The following is a 20,292-nucleotide window of genomic DNA, read 5'->3' as shown; positions in this document are numbered from 1 at the left end:
ATTAAAGTGCCCGTTTGGAGTCGGCGCCAAACGATTTGCTCAGCCTGGGACAGCGATTTATGGGCTGGTGGGTAGATCATGCGGGAATTGCGGTAATGTAAAGTAATTTCATGATAGGTGAGTAGGAATTCCCGCGCGCTGCGAAAGGAAGGCAGACCGTCCACTGCCCGGTTGACGAGAGCTCGGGCTTGCTCATGGGCGGCTGTATTCCCGGGATGTCCACAATGCGCTGGAACCCACAAAATAGTGATTATTCGTTTAGGAGGAGGAACGAATTGTAGGATACGGTAGGCAGGTGCATGAATTCGACGCATAGCAAAGTTACGAATGGCCGTTTTTGAGTCGGAGAATATATACTCCGCCTGGGTGTGAGCAATAGCTAAAGCGATCGCAGCTTCTTCCGCCTCGATTGGTTGAGCGACTCGGTCGAAAGTGGCGCAACAGAGTAGCTTGTGGGCATTATCTGAGACCGCCACTGCGAAGGCAGGACGATGGGAGTATTCTGCGGCATCCACATAGGCGACCGGGGTCGAAGATGCGTAGCACTTATGAAGCGACCTAGCCCTGGCCATTCTCCGGTCGTGATTATGGGTTGGATGGGTATTTTTGGGTAATGGTGGGATGAAGAGACTGTCGCTAACGCACTCGGGGGGTGAATTCGTGGGGGTGGTGCATCCTATGAGGTTGATTTTGAGGCGCTGAAGGAGCAGCCTTCCTGTTTCGGACTGGGAAAGATGAGTATGATGGCTAATGAGGTGTGCTTCGACTAATTCATCAATCGTGTTATGCACACCCAACTGGAGCAGTTTGCTCGTGGCGGTACTCTTAGGAAGGTGCATAGCAGTTTTATATGCTGTGCGGATGAGGCGATCTACTTGATCTCTCTCGAGAGATGAAAGGTGCAGATAGGGGAGAGAATAAGTCATTTTACAGAGGCAGAATGCTTGTACAAGGCGGCGCGTGTCTGCTTCTCGCATGCCCTGTGACGATTAGAAATCCTCTTTATGAGGGCGGATATATTCTGCACCGACCTCCGTATCGCACCTATGGCTATGGAATTGGAGCCGTTATTGGAAATGTGGAGGCCTAGAACTCTGATGTTGTTTACCTGAGGGTGAGTTGATCATCCAGATATACTGATATTGCCGGAGGAAGCGAGGGCGAAGCCACGATTAGTGTTCCGCGCCCGAAGGGCGCAGAGGGCCTTCACTGAGCAGCAGGAAAATTTCTTCGCGCTCCTCAGTCTGGCAACAGACTTCTGCGACACCAAACAGAACCCTGCGTGGGTTACGGACGTAACGACAGCGGTGACTACAGTTAACCCTAGCCACAGCCTTTTGGAATAATTGAAAGTAGGTTATTTCTAGCTATGAATTAAAAAGCATATACGTGTCCTATTAAGTAAATCACTAAGTAACACTTACCTGCAGCTTAGATGCAGTATAAGGCTCCATAACTCTCCTGAAATTTAGCATCAGCTCTGACGCATTCTTGCCCAGAGTGCCTCGCGATATAACAAAGGTGTGAGGGGCCTTTGAGACCTCTTCTGGTTCCACCGAAGCACTGCCTTTTTTAGCAGCTTTCACGGCGCGTCCCTGCAAAACGTTGACCACAAAATAGGTATAACTTTAAAAAGACTAGCTTAGGGCCCCGCCTCAATCATCCTTCTGCAAGCAGCTGATATCAGCAATCACAGGCAGTGTCGGGGCACAGCTAAGTAACCGGTGAACGTCCACCACCACCCATTCAAAAACCAATCCAGCCTCCAAGCATTCACAAGTCGTTAGAAGTAAATACTTAAGGAAGTGGGCTACAAAAATGGCATGCTTCAACAACTAAATGAGGGCGCATAAACTTACTTTTCGTTTTTTCGCACCCATACTGAAGAGCCCCACGTGTACGCTTACTCGCCGGGCTTCTCTACCACAGTGGATTGGATAGGATCGTTTTGGCTGTCGATGCTTTGTTCACGTGCTCTTAGTATGGACGGATGCTGTGAGCACCAGGTGACATCCAGGTGAGCACAATCTGCTAGGATCTACTATGTCGTGTCTGTAAGCGTCTTTTATGTGAAATCATTTTAGTTTCAACGAAGAGCAGCTCCAAACCACGTTCTCTGAACCACTTTAGCCGCTGTACCAGCGTAGAGCAGCGTAGTTTGCCTTATGCTCTATGCGTTTGCTTCCGTGGAAAAGTGAACAACTTGTTGGCAACACTGCTCTGTTACTCTTATCAAGTTTCGTTTTTCAACATGGCTCCTTCCTGATTTGCGGGCAGCATTAAGGTTGAATAGAACGTCCATTTTACCGGCGTGCGAAGTTTTAACGAAACGACAGTCGTAATGAAATTTTATCGCGAACCTGTTGTGTGCGTGTCACTTGTGTGTATTTGGCTTAGTTTAGGATGGCAATGCGAATGTCTCGAACCCGTCACAGTGTCCACGGCGATTGCAGCAGGCGCTGCTTTGGGCGTTTCAGTGATGTACGCCGGGTGGAACGCTCTTAAATGCAAAAGTTCTGAATGCTGCGCGGCTCCTTGGGTGACTGACAACGTCAAGGGTACGACTGTTTGTGATCACTGTTTTTCGTCTTTTGACCAGGGGTGCTTACTGTTATGCTGGACCACGTTAATGAAGTAATTCTAGTAAGATGCTTGCATAGTTGGCACAGGATTATTGAGGTTCTATTTAAGGAAGCTTGCTTCCTCACACTGCTGCTATTCACAGTTTCAGCAATGTTACGCGTTAAATAATTTGTAAGTCCCCGAACTGTTTAAGATACTCTTCTGCTGAATTCCGTTGTTACTCGTATTGCCGTTTATACAAGTTATTTTAGGTATGTTTACTTAAGTGTTCGGCGAAGGCAGACGGAGTGTGAGTATTGTGCGGTCGTTCCTTTTCTTTTTCTACCTTCGTAATTAATCTGCAGTCAAGCGCACCACACGGAACCTACTCAGAATGAAACATTTTAAAGAAACGAAGGTTTTTGAGTTGGCGCTCGTGTCATGACGCTGGAAACTCCAAACGTTTTTCTTTCTTTCATTTTTCCTACTGGAGTCTAAACCCTATGAAAAGTGGATAACATTCAAGGCTACCTTCTTTTTCTGCATTGCACTTTTATCGCAACCCCTGAATTCCTGATGCAAAACAGTTGAGCCAGCAGTGTTCAACAGTTTTGTTTTGATGTGCACCAGCAGCTTTAAATATTTATGATGTCATCAAAAGTATACTATGGTGCTTAGATTAAGTTAATGATACCCATCAAACATGTAAATACATTAGTGTCAGTAATCTGTTCCCCTCTAGGAGGCAGTGTAATGAATAAGTTTATTAAATAGTTTTAACCTATTAATGCTTTACAAGTGACACTTCAGTTATTGCAGTAATGATAGTCATTTATGGTATGACATGAAAGCCGCAGGACATGCAGCCTCTACAATACCAGCTTATGCAGAGTTAAACATGCTTGTCTAGAACACTGGTGAAGAACTGCATGGGTGATGTCTACCGATAACACCTAGTTTGAGATAGCCCACATTTGAGCACGTGCTGCCACCAATGATGCATGCACATCATCATCATCAGCCTATTTTATGCCCAGTGCAGAACAAAGGCCTCTCTCAATTATCTCCAATTGACCCAGCCTTGTGCGGGCCAATTACATTTTTATAAAGTTCTTAATATCATCACCCCACCTAACCTTCTGCTATCCTTGGCTGCATTTCCCATCCCTTTGCATTCATTCTGACACCCAATTGGGGCGAAATGTGAGAATACTTGTACTGAGATCGAGGAGCTTGTTAAGAACCGTAGGGGGTCAAAATTAATCTGGAGTCTCAACTACAGCGTACTTCATGATCAAATGGGGGTTTTGGCATCTAAAACCAATTAATTATATTCATTCTGTCGCCCTGACTGAGTATCGGTTATTTGTCCTTCGCATTACATGACCTGCTTAGGTTTTTTTTTTTTTTTGCTTAATGTCAACTAGAATATCGACCACCCCTGTTTACTCTCTGATCTACCTTGCTGTCTTCCAATTGCTTAATTTTACGCCTATAATTTTCCGTTCCATAGCATGCTGTGTTTTTCCTAACACTTTCTCGCATTTCATTTTTGTTCTCGAAGTTTCAACCATATATCTTAGTACTGGTAATATGCAGTGATTGTACACTTTTCGCTTTAGGGTCAGTGGTAAATTTTTTGGCCATGACTTGGCAATGCCTGTTGTATGCCCTCCAGCCCGCCCTCATTCCTCGGTGAATTTTCGGTGAGCTTCGGTGAATTTCCTTTACATGAGCAGGATCCCCTGTTAATAATTCACCTAGACATGCATACTCTTGCGTAGATTCTAGGGGCTTTTTGCCGATCGTGAATTCTTGTTCTCTTGCCAGGCTATTGAACGTTATCTTTGTCGTCTTCAACCCTACTTTAGCACTTTCTCAGTTGATGTCTTTAGTCATTTGTTGCAATTACTGCTGAAGAGCACAATGTCATCTGTTAACCATAAGTTGCTGAGGTATTCTCCTCTAATCTTTACTCCAATTTCTGTTGTTTGAGTACATCTAAGCATTCTGTGAACTACATTGGAGAAGTTGCATCTCCTTGCCTGACCCCTTTCTCGATGGCAATTTTTTGGCTTTTCTTCTGGAGATGCACACAGCTCGGGAGTCTTTGTAGATGTTGGCTAAGGTATTCACATGTGGCTCAAGTATTCTTCAGCGATGCAGTGCTTCCAAGACTTCTGGTATCTCTACCATGTCAAATACCTTTTCAGTATGTGAAAGCCATATAAAGGGGTTTGTTGTTTTCAGCATATTTCTCACTTACCTGTTCGATCACACGGCTGTGCCCCTTTCTGCAGCCAGCTTGCTCTCTTCGTTGATTAGAGTCAGGTCCCTGTATTACTGTATTCTAAGTTACCTTTGTGAATATTTTGTATATTAATAAAAGTAAGCTGATGGGTCTAGATTTCAAGTATTTTAAATCTCCATTCTTGTGTATTAATATAATGTTGACATTTATTTAACATCATGAGAAACAGAAGGGAGCCATTAACGAGTTTCCCAGGTAGACTCACGATGAGTGCGTCAACTAAAACTACTAATCTCGGAGGCTTTGTATCTCAGCTTACCATAAATTACTTCAGGGGCGACAACTGGTGGTGACACAGTAGTATGATGTGCTCTGGCACCGCTGGCCGTCATTGCAAAAAGAGCCAAGTTTACGGCGCCAGACAACACACTGCCCTATTCCAGTACACCATAGTTATGCCGTCTTCTCTGGCTGCTTTTTTATGGGACATGTCTTGTGGGGCCTTTCTAAGCTCATTGTTAGTTGCACATGGAATTTCAATGTCCTGTACGACTTTGATTTCACTCAAGGTTGGATAACTTATCTGCTATTAAACAATAGAAGCCTCATGCTATGCAAGAAAGTTCACACACTTGTGAACAGCAAAAGGACAAATTTGCTGCCCAGCGCTACTCTAAGACTGATGCTGATGCATTGGAGGCGACGAAGGCGTATTTGACTCATGCTCATGCGATCTCAAAGTTTTGTGATTGACTGCAAATAACTGTTCCAGCACAGTGCCACTTATTGTATTCTACTGATTTGGCACTTCTTTTACTATATTTTGGCAAGGAGGGAACTTGAATAAGGTGTACGTTTGCCCTATGCGGTAGGTTACGGTTGGCTCTGTAAAAGCGTGCATCTAAGGCAACTGCTGCAAGAAAAATCATTAGACTTCATTCACTGATTTGGCACTTGTTGCACTGTGAAAATTGCTTGGCTTACAAAATAAATTAGCAAACCTTAGTAACACCACTTTGCTTTTCTTGAAATATTGGTGATGATTGGTAAAGTGTCCTCTCTTACCTTCCTTTGGAAAGCCACCCCATGCATTGACCTGAGATGTCGCTGCTAATGCTGTGTCACCAGTGATGTTGCAAGCAGCAGCTCTCAGGGCTGCCCTTTCCTACCTTAATGTAATTCTTGCCCATTTAAAAGATGAAGTCAATTATCTGGAATGTGACAGCCGGTGCTTTGAAATCTCAAACAACCGAAAACTGCCAGTGATGTGGTATAGAAGCAAGACTGTAAGAGAGGGGTTGACCCAGCTCAGCACTTATTCAAGTGACTACCTTTGTAAGACTATGAACACGGTGACCTTGGTGTACGTACATTGTAAGCCATCCACTTGGAAGTATTAACACTCAAGGTGACCATGTAACAGAGCACAGGCTTAGCTTTCGGTATTGTATAGCTGTAGAGGCAGCTGAAATGATGATCTACAACGTGCTGGAAGGACTCTGCAATGAAATAGATCCTTTTGGGTGCCTTGCTTATGCCAGTTATGCCAGCCTCTGTTGACAGTTGATAACAATGCGCTTAACGTAATGGATGTTTGTGGTTCTTTACCACTGTGGTCAACTGGGAAGAATGCTCACAGGCAGGCTGTGCCATTTTGAACATAGGTCTTCTTCATTTCTGCAATTTGACTCATATTACTGCCAGCAACTTTAGTAGAGTAGTTATGCATATAAGAAAGTGAGCACTCAAAATGAAAAAGCTACTTACCGTTTAGGCTGTGCAAAGGGTGAGAGCACCATTTCTCATACAGTTGCATGCCTCGAGATGAAAAATTGTCATCCACATAAACAGCAGCATGAAGCTACTAAGGAAACCCAAATGAATTTCTCAGAATGAAAGCTTCTGAGTAGATTTGATCTGAGATCTGAGAGTTGAATCCAGAATCAATACTTTTCTGAGGCAGTAAGTCTATCATTTCAGCTAACCAAGAGGCTAGCAGATTGCAGAGTGGCCCAAATATACTGACAACTTGAAGTGTAGGTACTAAAGTGCAGGATTTCTACGTAACTGATTTTGCGAATCAGTTATGTAGAAACCTGCAGGGAGCGTTATAAAGAAAAAATTGTCATCTACGTAACAGTAATAGCGCAAAGCTACAAAGGGAACCCACTTCACATATTTTTGAAGTGATTTGTCAGAGGCAGTGAGTGAAAAATATACACAGTGTAGTGCGTAAACGAACCTCAAACTAGCACAATGCAACTGCGTCCACTTGTAGGAGGCCTTTAATAATGCATACTTTCCACAAAGAATGAGGCTAGGTAATAGTCTTGTTATGAATGTGACATTGCCTGCTGGTGCTGCAGAGAGCCATTGAGATACCACTTACAGAATCAAAATTTGTCACTAAAGGGTTTTTGTAAATCATGGCCATATTGTTAACAGAAGTCTTTGAAAAACCAAGAAAAGGACAGAGAAATTAAGTGTTCCTAATTGCTGGAGGAGAGTCGTTTGATATTGTTAATTTTTAAGATAACCAAAAAGGAAATAAGAGCATTGAAGAGGACATTATTTATTTACAACAGAAGAGATACAACAATTCAAAGGTGAAAGAGTGGTTTCATTCTAGCCTTCTCTTTCCTCTCTACAAGCACCATTTTCTCCGCAACGTTTGTTTCTTTAGGAGATGTGGGAAATGTCAGTTCTGAGTGTAGCGAGGAATGCGTGATTTTTGGCTACATGCTGTTATCTCCACTTGTGCAGTACCCACTGCACAATGTGAATTCAATTGATCGTGCATGACAAAGTGTGACACCAGACAAATCATAACATATTTCATATATAGACCACACATGACCTTGTACCCTAGTCATGTCACGTAAATCACCCTGTTGGTGTTGCAAAGTGCAGCAAAAGGACAGAAAATGCCAGGAGAGAATAACATGATAGTTATTTGTATATGCAGAGGTTGTTTAGGCGCCCTTTAAAAGAAAATTTTACATTGGAAGACACAAGTAAACAAAGATATGAGATGCATCCTTGAGCTCAAAGTCTGACCATAAAGAAGTTTTTTAAAGCAAAGTATGATGTCTGCTGTACCCTATATGGAACCGCATACAGTGGGTGCCTTGCTTATGCGAGCAAGGCACCCAATTGTGAGCTTGCTGAATTCAAAAGCAATTTGTGTCTCCACACATTCTTGTTTGCATCTCGCGTTTTTAGGGAGTTACTTGCATTTATATTGCAGAATAAATTGTGTAGTGTAATTGAAGTGTCCTTTGCATGGGCATCGGCAGGGGAGTGCAAAAAAGGCATTTGCCTCCCCCCCAACTTACCTTCACCCAAACCACACCAGCGCTCCTCCCTCCCAGACTGCATTGAAACACAGGTTTGCAACCATCAAGACAAAATCCTGCCTACGCCCATGGTTCTTTGATATAAATTTGCACATTTACAAATCTGCAGTCCATGTAATATCCAAGAGGACCTCTAAAGTCCGTATTGTTCATTGTTTTGTGCTGTGGTCTAGCCACCCTAGTGAAAGTGTTCAACTGGTTCCAGTGTTATTTGTTTCTGAAATATATTGACAGTTGTAGCTGAGAGTAGTTGCATATGGTCCCAGTGGTGTCTGACTTGCTGATTCCTTTTGAGACATTGTAATTGGTGAATTGGTAATAGGTGAACTGAACCAGAACTCAATTTGTTTTCCATTTACAGGTACATTAAAAATGATTTGCAAAGGTTCTTATTCAGCAGATATTTATCATGGCAATGAAATCGCAGTTGCTTCCTGGTCATAGTTGGCATTACTGGAATATATAGAGAGCAATTCCACAATGGCAGTGCCAGGGCTTAAAGTCACGGCCCCCCTCCATTTCTTGAGGGGCTCAGCCCCCCCCCCCTGGCAGGTCAACTGTAGCACTGTGACACCCATTTGACAAGCGCTGAAGTTGATTTTTTTGGCAGTAGTGCCTTGTGCTGGTGCGGGGCAATTCTTACTTTCCAATTTTCCGAATAATGATTTAATCATGATTATTTGGTTGATGGGGCGTGAGCAAATGTATGGCAGAACAAGGTGCACTTATCTCAGCTGGCAAAAATTGCAATCATGGTCATAAGTACATCTGACAGTGAATGCTGTGACAGCAGTATGAAGCCATGATTCCTTCAAAATGCAAGAAATTGTGAATTGACTAGTGCCTCTTGTTACATTACAAAAATCGAAGGTAGTGTTTGCATGGTGTAACTGCTGATCCGTGCATCATCAGCCTAAGCATTGGTTGTAAGCCACACAATGGCTGTGATGCTGATAGCTGGCCACCGCCCATTCTTTCGTCTTTTGCGCTGTACTACTTTGCATTCAAGAGCATAAGCTTGGTCACCTGCTGTTGCTTTTCTTGTCGCTTATAATTCCATTGTTTATTGCTCCTAACAAGAAGATCACAGGGCAACCTTGACTACTGCAATAATCTGCTCATCAGTTGTATGTAACAATCACAGCTCCTCCACCTGTTTTCATGACATGCTAAGGTGATGGTTTCTTGATAGCATTACAGTTGCCGTGGCTGATGTATGTTGTAGATTTATCTTGCAATAATGTATGTGTGCTTCTTTATGTAACATAAATTCGTGGTGGTTTCATACAACTTAAGTGCAATAATTGAATGCTGAAGATTGTGCAATAACACTGGGGTGCAATCGTGGAACGATGCCTTTTTCGATGCCAATGCTTTTCGTGCTTTTCACACTTGGCCATTGGTCAGAGCGACGATCCGTCCGCGTTACCAACGCGATCAGCCAGCTGCGAGTGGTGGATGATGATAAGAATAGCACAGAATAAGGCATAAAGCATTACTCCACGATAGCGCCCTTGGTTTAGCTTGAACTTTTTAAAAAAATATTTTGGGCATATTGTTAGTTAATTACTTATTGACCATCTTTGTCATGATTGCTTTTTGTACACTAATATAGTTTTTCACTAGTTTTTCATGTAGGCATGCAACTTTCCAATCTGATGCGATATAGACTTTTGACTTGCTTTAACACTGACACAATATAACAATACTGACACGATAGGGACTAATAAATTGTTGCACTTTGTAGTAACAGTTCTTACAAATTTACCTGTGCACCTGGACTATGGTAATGTGTGTTTTCAGGCATGTTGTTACCATGGCACACAAAATATTATTGTGTTGTCAGTTGTGTGTGGTCATTCCAACCTTTTATTAACCTTAACAGTCAGTGACTGCTGTATGTCAATGTCTTTCTTAGATCAGGTGTGACTCCTAAAGCAGATTGTTTGAAGGCAAATTTATTAATGTATACTAGACTTTCCAAAGACAGCTCTTTAAAAATGTAACCAGACTTTCCTAAGACAGCTCTTTGAAAATGTATTGGCAGTATGTTCCTTGTTTTTATTGGTAAACAAACTTTTTATTATTTCATTCTCTATATGAATGACGGAAAAAAAAAACAGGCTTGGTTCATGGCTAATATGAGGTATGTATGCCATTTTGTGATACTGGCCCACCTGCTTCTTTCATTTACGAAACTACCTGATGCACATCTGTATTATATCTGGCTCTCTTGGTTTACACTCAAGGCCTGCTTGCTGTGTGTTCCATCACTCACAAAACCTACTTTAATTTTACTTTAGACAAGCTATTCTGTTGGTAGATTCATGGTACACAGTGTTGTTATGGCCTCTTGCTATTGTTTTGTTGTCTTGGGGATATAAACCTTAGGGCTAGAATTAATTGGCCTGCAGCTTTGATTGAACTTGGTGAGATTTATATCCAGGACAGTTGCCTTATTGTACTGTTTAGGAAAACTAAGGTGCAGTTTTGTACACGTGTAATGTGAAAGCTTGTTATCTTACAGCCGTTACCTAATATCTAGCATTTTTCTTATGCTGCAGGTTTAGACAACATGCTCAAGTTTCGGTTGCATGGACAACCACTAGTGCATCGTGCCATCGTGCGGGCTCTGAAGGACCACTTCCAAAACCCAGCACCAAAGAAAGCTCTGGTGCTGTCGTTTCATGGCTGGACAGGTGGTGGTAAAAATTATGCCAGCTCCATGATTGCAGAAGCACTTTACAAAGAGGGCATGAACAGCAAATATGTCAGCCTTTATGTCTCCACAAAGCACTTTCCTCATCAGGATGAGGTACCCAAATACAGAGTGAGTACATCATCATGCCACTGCAGGTATGACACTGTTGCTCTTGATTTTATGTTGAAGTCTGGTTTCAAATGGGATATGTCTCAAGACAGGATCTCTCAAATGAAGCTTTAGTAGTTTCTTTTCTAAACAATGTTAAGGGGTTACCTCTAGAACTGCCAGCTACAAAATAAGACGCTTGAGAGTGTTTGGAGAAACACAAACTGCTTGGACTAGCTGGTTGACAATAGTTTAGTTAGCTGAAGATGAAGAAAAAGGGGCTTGCAGCAGCATACATTCACAATATAATCAGAATCCCTTGTTTTGTTCTCCTCTTCCTTATGTGCTTATTTCTTCTGGCAGGGAAATATAATAATTATTGTATTTCTCCCTTGCAAGTTTTTACTTTTAGTTGTAATTTTTAATATGGTTGTGTCAAAGAGAAGTGAAATATATTATCTTTGCTAGAAACTCTGTGAGACAGAGACAAAAAAAAGCGTAATAAAAATATACAAGTAAAGAATTATCAATGTACTGTGATATCTTCATAGAATGCAAAAATATCCTTAGCGGGCGAGACTAGCTGCATGTTGACCCACCGTAGTAGCTTTCCAGGTAAGCTCTAGAACATTGGTCTGATTCCTGGTTGCAGCAGCTGCGTTTCGTTTGGGTTCAAACGCAAGAGCACCTGTGTACTTAGGTGTAGGTGCACATTAAAGAACCCCATGTAATCAAAATTAATCCGGATTCCTCCACTACACTTTGCCTCATAATCATGTTGTGGTTTTGGCATGTAAAGCTCTATAATTACAACTACACTTAAAGATGAATTTATGAAAAAGGTTGCACTTTGTCTTCCGCCTCTTTTATTGTTAGCTCTAGCGTATCTATATGGATGTAATAGCAGAACAAATTAATGCTGTGCTGTTGATATCATGGTGTACATGTCATAATTTGGTTGCATCTACTCTCTAAAAATAATTGTGTCCCTTTGGGTGTCTTTCTGTCAAGCAACAATAATCATCTGGATTGTTTGCTTTTCCTTTCTTGAAAACTATGCACTCAGCACTTTCCTATCAAGAGTGCTGTCATGCCGATAACTTGAATACCATTAGAGACCATTAAATACTGGGCACGCTGTGTTAAAGCAAGGAAAGGCATGCAAGATAGGTGACAATTATTATGCGTGATAAGAACATGCATGGAAACGTGCCACTTTTTTTTAGTGTGTACTGTGACTACAGATCAGCAGATCTGCAGGACACCTTGAGTATACAGGCTCTCATTTGTGTGTCTTGTGTAATGGAATAACGGTTTAGCATAAATGAACTTTTGACGCTTGCACAATGGAATGCATCCCATCTTTCACATTGCCATTGGCTTCTGAAATTTATTTGTGCTGTGACTAAATGTATTGTGATGCAGTTGATTTATTTGTTGAGTAGAGATTAAGCAAGTATTGTATATATTTAGAAGAGCTGTGCAAACCTGAATCGTGCTTCTAAACCCACATGCTATGCCCAAGTATATTGTAGTCCAGCTGTCGATGTACACAATAATTGTGCCTGAGAAGGATCTATAGGCTACTAGCACCATCGATTCCAAAGTTGGTTCATTAAATTATGGTAGGATTTGTTTCTGTATAACAGGTGGTTACAACAAAGCCTATTAACTGTCAGTGTTGCTCCCTTCTCTTAATTTTCAAATGAGGCAATAATACAAAACCTGCTTACGAACTTAATTTTGAAGGGCTTCGGTGTTGATTGTGAGGTGTCCGCACTGGCAGTCACAAAGTGGGCATATTCTCTGATGAACAATAATCATCCTAATTAGGATCATCAATTAACATAGGCCTTAATTTATGACATGTTAGATTGGAACATAGCACCAGTGAATAGTATTTGAATTCATTGCCTGCTGATGTATCATTAGATATAAATTTGTTGCACACCAAAAGCACACCTAACACCCAAGTGGTGATGCAAGCTGATGTACACAGCTCCTTATAAATAAGTGCATTTCACCAACTTATCCTCAGTGCTCTATAATTGTTAAAATGCTATTGTTCATCTCTAATGGCAGTTTGTATCCTTGTGCATGCACCATGCAGAAAACATTGCAGAAGGAGATTGAGGCAAAGGTGAAGGAGTGTGGACGGTCATTGTTTATCTTTGATGAGATTGACAAAATGCCGAATGGCCTTATTGACATCATTAAGCCCTACCTCGATTTTCATGAGAAGCTAGACGAAGTTGACTACAGAAAATCCATCTTCATTTTTCTCAGGTAAGTGTGCCTACTCGGTACTCTTGGAGAACCACAGTCAAACCTAGATATATCGCACCTGGACATATCAGTTTATTCTCCATGTCAAACACTTGTGACATTTTTTTTCAAATCCCTTGCAAAGGTATAGTGCTAGCTCGAGATCACTTCTTGCGTCATTGGAAAGGTTCATGATGGAATAACAGCAATGTTTTGGAAGACGCTGTCTAACAAGGCATTGAATTTGAAAGCCAGCATATGCCAGGGAAGAAAAATGAGCAAGGTGCATGTCTCAAAGTATGAACGACTCATGCACCAGGTATATTAACATCCCTTTAGCACTCTGTATTTATGGGTTTCTTTTAACAAGGTTTCCCACAAGACAGCCCTGGTATTTAACAAAGCATGCTATCTACAGCTGTTATTGGAATGAGGACCACAATGCTGCTTTAATTATGTGACACCTCCTGGTCCACGACATGTGCTGAGATACAGGCACACATTAAAGATCACCAAGCAAAGAAAATTAATCTGGAGTCTCCCACTACGGCTGGCATCATAATCATATTCTGGTTTCAGCACATAAAACCCCAGAATTAAATAGAGCAGTAGGTTGCATTCAAAGACACGTAAGGTCGTCATTGTTGCTTGATTTATTATTGTCATCATTGTTGCTATTGTTTATTAATACCTAATGAAAGAGCTTCCTAGCACCCTTCAATTACCATCATCCGACTCCATCCTAAGTCTGTAAATTTCCTAATCTCATCATAGCACCTTGGGAGCTATTTTGTATGTGTTCTGTGACAGAATGGATTGAAACGTCACGAGAAGACGAGAAGGAGCTGCACGGGATCGGTCGAGGCTCATCTGACGGTCAGACGAGAATAGCAACCGGAAAAGATAGTGCTGTCAATCATTTTGGCAAAGAACGGGCACAGAACGTACGGAGACACCGTCCTGTCCGATAGAACGGATATAGAATGGTCTCCGGACGACTTGAATTAGGTTGAAACTTAAGCGCTGGGGCCAGAGAATCAAATTAGCCTGCCTTGTGTACGGCTACTCCAATTCCGCACCGATAGTTTGTGAAAATCGCAACCAGCCCCCCAACACCGAACGACTCGCGCAATTGCAACACCACCTAGCGCCTACTCAAGACATTAACACAAATAAGATGTTAAAGTCATTGTGCTCTTCAATTTCAAGCTTTGAAAGACAATGCCTCCCAATATTGATGTTCAGCTGTAATAATTCTATATTTCTTCTTGCATTGAAAACATTTCTGAATTTCTTCAGCTCGTCTATTGGCTGTTTGCTCCCTCTCGTCCTCTCATGACGTTTCGTTTCTGTCACAGAACGCATACAAAATAGCTCCCCTAATCCTCCCCAATTGTTGACTGCATTTTCCCAGAGCCATGTATACTGGGTATACATGGCTCTGAATTTCCTTTCTCTTAGCACCCATTGATAACTGGCAGAGCTCTTTGATTGGGTATTAAAGAACTCGTCCACTGGTTGTCTGCATTACATGGCCCGAGAAACTCTATATATACCTCTTAATCTCAATCTAATCAGTTTCACCCTTTTGATGCTATGCCAAATATTTTTAATTAACTGCTCATTCCATGGTTCTTAGCTTCTTCTAGTGCTTCTTTGTTATCTTTCAAATTTGCACCCTTTAGTTACTACCAGTATCCTGCAATGATTGTTGACTTTTATTTTCAGGTATAATGGTAAGCTGTGTGTGCCATATGCACTTCCTTGCTTATTGTGAAAATTTTTGGATGCATGTACTGCAAAGCTGAATAGGCAGACTCCTAACCATGAACTCTGTTTCTCTTGTGATGCTATCAAACATTGTTACAAATTTCTAAATAACAAACCTGCCTTTAGTTATTGTCAGCACAAGTTCTTAACTGTTAATTCTTTAAAAAGAAAGAGCAAGACATATGCAGCTAATTTCAAACTTATAATGCGGCACTGACATAGTGTATTGATCCAACTGTTTACTTTGTAGCTTTAGTACAAGCGTAGAGGTGGCATTCTAAATTAATATCAGTCTGTAGTTTAATCTTAACAGTGTGCCTTAGAAACTCTCATCTGATTTAAACCATGTGATTATTAGTAAGTGAAAATTGCTGTTGTTAAGATATAAAGCTTGCAGCGTAAATTGCCAAATAAATCACTATGTTTTGATTTTTGTTAAGGTTGAGTTTCTTGAGAGTGCTTATAAGTATGTGGGATTTTTTGTGAATTAATAAATACACTCATTAATAGCTCATGTGGGCAAGGACGCAGCTGCCCCAATTTAGTTTGTGCAGCCAAGGCAGGATCACTTAATGCTCTAATACTAAGAATGTGCGTAGTAATCAATACCATAAGCTGTGTGGTGCTGATTACTGATATCATTTTCAGTAACACTGCTGGAGATGTGATCGCCCGTGCCACACTGGATGCCTGGAAGGATGGCATAGATCGTAGCAAGGTCAGGCTGAATGACATGGAAAAAGTAATTGAGTTAGGGAGCTTCAATGAAAAAGGTAAGGCAGGCTTTTACTTGTAAGTGGAATGTCTTATTGGGTCACTGCAACAGCTGCATTGGTTCAGATTGACGAAGTGTGAAATCACACATTTAATTTCTGGCTGTGATGCATAGGCGTGCCACTGCCTGCGAAAAAATTGCAGGTGCCTGAAATAACTTTGTATGCCCCTCTGACTACACAGTGTAAATGTAGCACTTGTTTGTAAGGTTGCACTTGTCATGTTCCTGGCATTCACGTTTCTCCTTATGATCTGACTCTAGAGTCTCTGGTGAAAAGCTCAGCTGGAATTGTTTGAGTGCATTCAATATGAACTTATTTCAGTGGAAGTCAACATATGCAGGCACAATGGAGCTTAGCATAAGACACATTGCCACTTCACAATCTGAACCCATATTCGGATGCTTTAAGAGTTTTAATAAATACTGTTCGTAAAACCAGGTGATTGGTGAAACTTTACCACTTTGGTTTACTTTTACCTGGCTGACTATGATGAATAATTTTTCTATCTTCAGTTTGGCCTATGCTGGCTGCATCAGCTCTTCTTAGGAATGTGCCAATTTGGCTTTGTGCAGTCTTCCAGCTAGCTTCCACATAAAACTTTGCATCATTTTTATGTGTCTTCAAGAGTCAAGTGTACACTCTGTTACCATCATAGTACAAGCTGCAATGGTAATTCAGTAGGCAAATAATTTTGGATGTCTTGACTATTAGAAAACAAAGATGTTCTGTTCCATTTTTTTATGTTTGTCATCGCCACTCTCATCTCTGCAGGAGGCCTCTATCGTGCTGACATTGTGCAGAAGAACTTGATTGATGTGTTCGTGCCATTCCTGCCACTTGAAAGGAAACAAATCATGGCCTGCATCCGAGATGAGTTCAAACGCCGCAGCCGCACAGCTAATGACAAACTTGTAGAAGACATTGCCAATGAACTGGACTATATACCAGCAGAATATTCACTATACTCTTCGACAGGGTGCAAGAAAATTCACCAAAAGGTGGCTCAGCACTTGGGCTTCTCAGAAAAGATATGAGTAGGGACTTCTATTTTTTTTTTTTTTTTACCTTTTACCCAGTACTCAGGAATTGCACTTGCTTTCTGTGGGCAATACAAAACCAGGCTTTCTTTTCTCTGTTTGTTTCTGTCAGCACCAGCAATGGTTTTGCTCTTTGAGTCAGTGATACTGCGTGCATCTGTTGACACTATTGCTGGCTTCGATTCATTTTGTGGTGTCTCCACCAGAACAATGCCTACGTTTGAGGACCAGTTATATGGATAACAGAGATATAATGTGTGTGGTGTGTGCGAGTGAGATCTTACTGGTAGTTTCACGAACTTCAACCACCACATAGAAATCAGCCTGTTCACCTTTAGCCTTTAGTACACATGCTCCATTTTACACAAACGCTAGCTGGAGCCACAGCTTATGAATGAGGTTTTCTATTCTTGCTAATCAGAAGCAGTCTTGCGTTTGGGCCAGTATTTGGCTTCATCACAGCATAGATTTGGTGCAAGTGCAATTTCTGGATACTGGTGTCACTCGTCTGAAAGACCGTTCTGAGAGAGATGCGTTGGTTCAAGCCTGGTGCTTGTGATTGCCCATCTAGGCATGCTGCTCTCAACAATTTCAATTTCATATGTTCAGTAAAAAAGAAAATCCATACCCTGCGAGATAGGCAGTTACTCTGAATTCTTTTTTTTTGTGCATCATCATGTGTGCTGTTGCTATTTAACATCCAAGTATCTTGGCACATTATGAACATTAACGGACATGCAGGATGAATTGCAGGGTTATGAATCTGAAGCACAATTGCGAATATAAAGGAGTAGTACGCTAGCATAAAGTAGACAAGGTAAATAGATCCACTACTTTCATGTGACTGTGTTTGCTATTGTTCCCCAAGTTGCGCATCCAGTTGTGGACAAGAAAAAGAAATTAAAATGTGTTAATGCCATTGGGCTTTTTTTACATTGATGATGATGTATGGCTTCTGAAGCTGTGTTTTACAGCAGCTTTTTTTTTATTCTCCACTAGTTGTGCAAAACGCGCTCTCAATGTAAACTTTATGATCTTGTCCTCAACCACCAAAATATAATCGCGTTGCCACTTTTAAAATATGGGCCTATAAAGCTTTTGGAGGACTTGTTTTACATAATCCAGAAGTTGACATAAGCTTGATACTATGACATGTGTTGAAGCATGTCTTAATTTATGATCATGATTATTTTTTTTTATTTACCGTAGAGGCACTCCAATATCTTAGTACTAAAGCACGCAAAATAAGTAAAGGCCCAGATATTAAGAAAAACACATGGCCTTATTCCACGGCAGACACCTACAATACAACCTTCAAAATGCATAGTATATTTCAAGGCCATGGAAAACATGTTAAATTAAAATGGTCATTGACAAAACGAAATAAGCACTCAAATGCATACACTCCCAATTTTTGTTTTGCTGACAATCCCAGTTTTACATTGCATTTTTCTGTCTTTTTGTGGAGGTAACCCAATGGATGCTTAAAATGTGATAGCAGTCACACATGATGTTGGCAGCTAGTGATGTGGCGCAGAAGAATGAGTGCAACAATGGTCATTGTTGATGTTAAAAGCTGACAATGAATAGTTACTGTCAATATTTCTATTTCATGTATGAATTCAACCTTCCATTACTGTAGGAGAAGACATTAACATGTACAACACTCTTGGTGCCCTGAAAGCTGCCTGAACCCTGAGCACTTGCCAAACTTTTTTGTGTCAGTTGAAACATGGTGTGAGCAAGTTGAACGTTTGGTTCAGTCATTCTCGCCCTGGAAGTTTATTAGTGGAAGGATATGCTAAAGCTGATGAACATTTACATAGTACTGAATCTGCAGCACAAATTGGAGCCCATGTAACAATTAACTTATCGTATTGTGTTGGCAGTGATGCAGTCATGCCGTGCTTTTGTAGTTCATGTGGTTTTTTTTGTGCATGTTTATTTCAGGCTTTGAGGTTTATGTCTAAGATTTTTACTAATGTGGTATCTACTGGCCCGTTTATTACTCATAAAGCTTTGTAAATCATTAGCAGTTTAAAAACATGTTGAGATTAACCATCATATCAGTGGCATTTCACTCCATGCATGCAACAGAGTGCTGCTGCTTGCATAACATTTTGTTGTTTCGGAGGGCCTTCTGTAAATGCAGGCTGTGCACCAAACAGACAAAGACAAGCTCAGTGAAACTAGTTTATACTGTCAGCTACCAAATTTAGCAGGCAATGTTTGCTTCATCCTTCCATTTTCTGACTTTGCTAGTAGATTTAACTTAAAAAAAAAGGGGTACATTTTACTTTAAATGTTCTGTCTCTAGTCATGTGAGACCCTCTGCCTTAACAAGTGTGTGCTGAATTTGGAAAATGTCTACTATTGTGTATGGGCTGCAAGATGAGTAGTCATGCCTTACATCTCGACATTTAGCCAGGTGATTTTTTTTAACTAGTGAGAACTGATTCCTAAATGCTGTTTCTCCTTCAGGAGCATGTTACTGTGCATAGAGTCAGTGTTTCTCTGATTTTAGGAATGTTTTTTAAGGTGTTGCATGCCTGTCTTGTTGCAAATGCCTCGTTATACAAGTGATACAACCCAGCTATCAAGGTAAGCATTATTTGTGAAGTGATATTTTGAAGTGTACAGTATGCTTTTGTAACATGCAGGATAGTGTGTTCTACTAAATTTATAATTGTATCATTGGTGCGTAATAAATTTTTGTAAATTAGATCTCAATTGAAATAAAGTCTGGAATGTTGAAAATTTATCCACGCAAGTCACTCTTTTACATTAAATGTTTTTGTCACCGGTAAGAGCTGCAAGACTTGCAGGGGTGGAAGTTATATATCACTTATGCCATCCTGTTCCAAATCGTTTGTGGTGTGCTAGCCTGCTCCAAAGCACGTACCTGCCAACCTGTAAATTAGCAATTTTTAAAACTTCGGGAAGGCATAACAGAGGGAAGGGAGGCAAGGCCGGGAGGCGCACACATCTTTTCTGGGATACATATGCACCTTATTAATGGGGATTTGCCTTTGCTGTTTTGCATTTACATAAAGCAAAACTCGTTAGGATAGGGACAGCAACACTGTTTGATATCAGCATTTGTCATCATTATCAGTCTATTTTGTGTCCGCTGCAGGTTGAAAGCCTCTTCCAATGATTGCCAATTTACCCCGTCCTGTGCAAGACAATACATACTACCATTTTATGCCTGCAAATTTCTTAATGTAGTGATTCCACTCCTGCGCCAACTGCGCCAAAGTGCGCCAAATTGTATTTACTGCGCCATCCTGATAATATCGACGAAAATTGCGCCAAACTGCGCCAAAGTCTCGGGTTTGGGGGCATCTATCACCGTCAAATCAAATACCCCCTAAAAGGCCCTGCCCTTTCGAGCTCACTTGCTAGGGTTCCAATTCGAATTTTTTGCTTGCTTTTTAAAAATTTCATCTCATTAATAAAAGCATAT

The 20,292-nt window shown here is 41.1% G+C and overlaps 3 protein-coding genes across 3 annotated transcripts in view; 2 read left to right on the top strand and 1 right to left on the bottom strand.

The window, feature by feature from the left end:
* The window catches only part of LOC119400638 (suppressor of SWI4 1 homolog), a 30,333-nt gene extending 28,401 nt beyond the window's left edge, over positions 1-1,932 (bottom strand). Inside the window, exons 1-2 of the mRNA XM_037667675.2 lie at positions 1,860-1,932; positions 1,425-1,595 (exon numbers count right to left, since the gene is read on the bottom strand). Coding sequence (XP_037523603.1) covers positions 1,425-1,595; positions 1,860-1,880 — 192 coding nt within the window. The 5' untranslated portion in view covers positions 1,881-1,932. The remainder of the gene's footprint in view (positions 1-1,424; positions 1,596-1,859) is intronic.
* Positions 1-20,292, top strand: part of LOC119400563 (uncharacterized) — a 273,061-nt gene that overhangs the window by 58,399 nt on the left and 194,370 nt on the right. The gene's annotated exons all lie outside the window — the stretch shown is intronic.
* Positions 2,246-19,566, top strand: LOC119400624 (torsin-1A). Its single transcript, XM_037667669.2, has 5 exons — positions 2,246-2,558; positions 10,734-10,999; positions 13,089-13,264; positions 15,662-15,786; positions 16,561-19,566. Exons 1-5 carry the CDS (start codon positions 2,342-2,344, stop codon positions 16,821-16,823), a joined length of 1,047 nt encoding a protein of 348 aa, XP_037523597.1. The 5' UTR covers positions 2,246-2,341; the 3' UTR covers positions 16,824-19,566.

The sequence above is a fragment of the Rhipicephalus sanguineus genome, chromosome 1, assembly GCF_013339695.2.
Source record: "Rhipicephalus sanguineus isolate Rsan-2018 chromosome 1, BIME_Rsan_1.4, whole genome shotgun sequence".
Classification (NCBI taxonomy): Eukaryota; Metazoa; Arthropoda; class Arachnida; order Ixodida; family Ixodidae; genus Rhipicephalus; species Rhipicephalus sanguineus.
The sequence above is the reverse complement of the archived record's forward strand: the minus strand, read 5'-3'. Positions and strand labels throughout refer to the sequence as shown.

Bases quoted from the DNA above. Each gene is read 5' to 3' on its own strand.
- LOC119400624 (XM_037667669.2), top strand. From the start codon at position 2,342: ATGAAATTTTATCGCGAACCTGTTGTGTGCGTGTCACTTGTGTGTATT. The intron at 11,000-13,088 runs GTGAGTACATCA...TGCACCATGCAG, and splicing joins ATGAGGTACCCAAATACAGA to AAAACATTGCAGAAGGAGAT. The intron at 15,787-16,560 runs GTAAGGCAGGCT...TCATCTCTGCAG, and splicing joins AGGGAGCTTCAATGAAAAAG to GAGGCCTCTATCGTGCTGAC.